The 4,193-nt window shown below is 53.8% G+C and overlaps 1 protein-coding gene across 1 annotated transcript; it reads left to right on the top strand.

Moving 5' to 3' along the window:
* The first annotated feature begins 481 nt into the window (after positions 1-481).
* On the top strand, positions 482-1,892 carry LOC132239569 (dnaJ homolog subfamily B member 6-like). Its single transcript, XM_059706018.1, has one exon. The coding sequence runs from the start codon at positions 548-550 to the stop codon at positions 1,481-1,483; it is 936 nt and encodes a 311-aa protein (XP_059562001.1). The 5' UTR covers positions 482-547; the 3' UTR covers positions 1,484-1,892.
* The last annotated feature ends 2,301 nt before the right edge of the window (positions 1,893-4,193 follow it).

Below are 4,193 nucleotides of genomic sequence, written 5' to 3'. Positions count from 1 at the left end.
TCGGAACAATGAGAAAATAAATCTCTGTTGTTTTAAGCTACCAGGTTTGTGGTAATTTGTTTCACAGGAAACAAATATGCAGAGCTACATCACTTCCAAAGTCACACTTTGAACCATTAGCATACAACCCCCTCTTTTTAAGAAAATAAACGTATCATTTAAAAAGAATTTCGGATGCGAGGCTTCGGGACAGGCGGAGGTGGACGCGGTACGCCGCCTTCCCGTGACGCACTTCCTGTTTGTTGTTGGAGAAAGGAAAGGGCGAGGAGCCGCCGCCACGTGACGCACTTACTGTTTGTTGTTGGAGAAAGGAAAGCGCGAGGAGCCGCCGCCGCGTGACGCACTTCCTGTTTGTTGTTGGAGAAAGGAAAGGGCGAGGAGCCGCCGCCGCGTGACGCACTTCCTGTTTGTTGTTGGAGAAAGGAAAGCGCGAGGAGCCGCCGCCGGAACCAGCGCCGCTCAGTAGCCGAAGAGACCGGCCCCCGCCCCGCCGCCTTCCCGCCGCCGGCTCCGCGTGCTGCCGGACTCGTTCCAACGCCTGTAAAACATGGTGGGTTACTATGAAGTTCTAGGCGTGCAGAGACGTGCCTCCGCCGAGGACATTAAAAAGGCGTATCGGAAACTGGCGTTGAAGTGGCACCCAGATAAAAATCCTGAGACTAAAGAAGAAGCGGAGAGGAAATTCAAACAAGTAGCCGAGGCGTACGAGGTGCTCTCCGATGCTAAAAAACGGGACATCTATGACAGGTATGGCAAAGAAGGATTAAATGGTGGAGGTGGAGGTGGAGGTGGAAGTCACTTCCACAACCCGTTCGAGTTCGGCTTCACATTCCGGAACCCAGATGCTGTGTTCAGGGAATTTTTTGGTGGAAGGGACCCGTTTTCATTCGACTTCTTTGGGACTCGGCGGGGTCCGCGTGGGAGCAGGCACGGGGGAACCACCTGGTTCTTCTCCGCCTTCACAGGGCTCCCGGCTTTCGGTGGAGCGTTTCCGTCTTTTGATGCAGGATTTACTTCCTTCGGGTCAGTAGGTCATGGAGGTCTCCCTTCATTCTCTTCGACGTCATTGGGTGGTAGTGGGATGGGCAACTTCAAGTCCGTGTCGACTTCTACCAAAATTGTTAACGGAAGAAAAATCACTACAAAGAGAATTGTCGAGAACGGTCTAGAAAGAGTAGAAGTTGAAGAAGACGGCCAGTTAAAGTCTTTGATGATAAATGGTGTGGCAGATGAGGAGGCCTGCCGGCTCCGAGGCCAGCACACGCTGCCCGAGCAGCCCGCCAGCACCAGCGCCCGCCCTCGGAGGCTGCACAGGCCCACCCTACCACCCGAGCAGGAGCATGAGGACGACCCAGGCCGCCATCAGGCCGCCAGCCGCTGGGACCCCTCCGCCTTCTCAGCAGGACTCAAAGAAGGTGGCAAGAGGAAGAAGCAGAAGCACAGAGACGAGTCCAAGGAGAAGAAGACCAAGGGGCAGCACTAGAGCGCCGGCCTCCGCGGCGTCGCGCTGTGTGGTGTGTGCACGCGATAGCCCGGGCTCCGAGTTGAGGGTTCGAGGAAGCAGACGGCTGCCTGGCACACGGGCGCCAGCAGGCACGAGCTCGAGTTTCGTCTGTGGACACTGCCCTCCTGTGTGGCCAGCCTCGCCTCTGTGCTTTCTCTGCACCACCCGCTGCCTAACGCTCTGCTCCCCAGCTGCGGTGGGGGGCGTCCAGCTGCCTCCTGTGGCAACGATACCTCCGCTAACACCAGAGCCTGCTGCCCACCCGCCTTTTCCTCGCCCTCGTGGAAACAAGGGATTTGTGCGAAGTGTGGATGTGACGCAAAAATGCCAGCAACTCAAACCCACAGCACGGAGCCAGGGACTTGGGCTGGCCTGTGCTGCCGTCTGGTGTGGCCTGTGGTCCTGATATGGTGGCCACAGAGCGCTGCTCTTGTGTGGGTGGGGGCGTGGCTGCAGGCGGGCGGGGTGTGCTTGTGGGACCGGCCAGCAGGGTGACCTGACCTGGGCGCCACCGCGGAAATAAAGTGAGCACCACCAAAAATAAAAATTAAATAAAGAAAGAAAGAAAATTCTGGCCTGGCTGGCGTGGCTCAGTGGTTGAGTGTTGACCCATGAACCAGGAGGTCAGGGTTTGATTCCTGTCAGGGCACATGCCCAGGTTGCAGGCTCGATCCCCAGTGTGGGGCGTGCAGGAGGCAGCCGATTGATGATTCTCTCTCATCATTGATGTTTCTATCTCCCTCTCCCTTCCTCTCTCTGATATCAATAAAACATTTTTAAAAACAAAATAAAAGGAATTTTGTATTTACAAAAAATAAATATAAATCTTTGATATAAAGACCACAGAGATTTCCCAGAGCACAGAGTTCCTATATACCCCACCCCCAGTTTCCCGTATTATTAACATCAAGGTGCATTTGTCATGACTAAGAAACTAACCTCAGTACATTCCTATTAACTAAACTCTACACTTTATTTTTATTTCACTAACATCTACTTTCTGTTCCAGCATCCCATCCAAGATATTACATTACATTTAGTCATTATGTCTTTTTCATTTCCTCTGGCCTGGAACATTTTTCTCAGACTTTCCTTGCTTTTCATGACCTTGACAGTTTTCAGGAGTACTGGTCAGGTATTTTATAGAATGTCTCTCAATTTGGGTTTCTCTGATGTTTTTTTCATTCTTGACTGGAGTTTGGTGAAGGAAACCACAGAGGTAATGCCCTTCTCATGTCATCAGACCAGGGGTACATGCTCTCAACAGACCTGCCCAAGACAGTGTTTGCCAGGTTTTCTCCCTGTGAAGTTAGGTGTTTTTCCTCCCTTTCCACTATTCGGAAGCAAGTCACTGAGTGCAGCCCACACTCAAGGGAGGAATTAAGTTCTATACCCTGGAGGGATAAATTATTCGGAATCTACACTAATAAAAGAGAAACATGGTAATTGGCGTACGACCGCTACCCTTCCCATTGGTTAATCAGGGCAATATGCAAATTAACTGTCAGCCAAGATGGCGGCTGGCAGCCAGGCAGCTTGAAACTAACGAGGCTTGCTTGCTTCAGTGACGAGGACTCCAACCTTCCCCGCCTGCCGCTGCAGGCCTCTGAGCCTGCAGTTTCAAACATTGTAACAAATATAGACGCCCAGAAACCAGCTTTTAGCCGGCTGGGATCTCAGAGCTGGAGTTGATACAGAGTTTTGAGAACCGAAACAAACCAGATACCTGCTTTCAGGAGTGGAGGCCTAAGAGCTGGAGCCTCAGAGCTAAAGCTGGCCCAGAATAAAAAAAAGAAAAAAAAGGAGCAGTTGGGAGCTTCAGTCCCACCCTGAAAACAGCCCTCAGCCAGCCCCTCACCCAGATTGGCCAGGCACCCCAGTGGGGACCCCCACCCTGATCCAGGACACCCTTCAGGGCAAACCAGCCGGCCCCCACCCATGCGCCAGGCCTCTATTCTATATAGTAAAAGGGTAATATGCCTCCCAGCACTGGGATCAGCGGAACTGAGAGGCCTCCCGGCACTGGGATCAGTGTGACGGGGCAGCGCCCAAACCCCCTGATTGCCCTGCGGCTCTGTGTGTGACAGGGGGCAGGGCCACAACCTCCCTATCGGCCCTACTCTGTTCGTGACAGGTGAAGGTGCCCCAATCCCCTGATCGGCCCTGCTCTGTGCATGACAGGGGGCAGCGCCCCAACCCCCTGATTGGCCCTGCTCTGTGCGTGATAGGGGGTGGCACCACAACCTCCCCATCGACTCTGCCTTGAGTGTGACAGGGGGCGGTGCTCCAACCCCCCAATCGGCCCTACCCTGAGCGTGACTAAGGGTGGCATCGCAACCTCCCAACCCGCCCTGCTCTGTGCATGACAGGGGGCGGTGCCCCAACTCCCCAATCGGCCCTGCTCTGAGCCCAACCAGGGGCTGCACCTAGGGATTGTGCCTGCCCTCTGCCACCCGGGAGCAGGCCTAAGCCAGCAGGTCGTTATCTCCCAAGGGGTCCCAGACTGCGAGAGGGCACAGGCCGGGCTGAGGGACCCCCTCCCCCCCCCCAGTGCACAAATTTTTGTGCACCGGGCCTCTAGTTCTTCCATAAGGAAAATTAGTCTCTTCTCCCCCATTTATTTATCTATATCAGTTTGGGCTCACAAATATTTAGTGTATACTTGAGGCTATAATCTAATACTATGTTA

Source organism: Myotis daubentonii, chromosome 8 (genome assembly GCF_963259705.1).
Source record: "Myotis daubentonii chromosome 8, mMyoDau2.1, whole genome shotgun sequence".
NCBI classification, from domain to species: domain Eukaryota; kingdom Metazoa; phylum Chordata; class Mammalia; order Chiroptera; family Vespertilionidae; genus Myotis; species Myotis daubentonii.
Note: the sequence above shows the minus strand (reverse complement) of the source record. Positions and strands in the feature narration are given on the sequence as shown.

What these genes read in the sequence shown, in the direction of transcription:
- LOC132239569 (XM_059706018.1), top strand. Translation starts at nt 548, where the DNA reads ATGGTGGGTTACTATGAAGTTCTAGGCGTGCAGAGACGTGCCTCCGCC.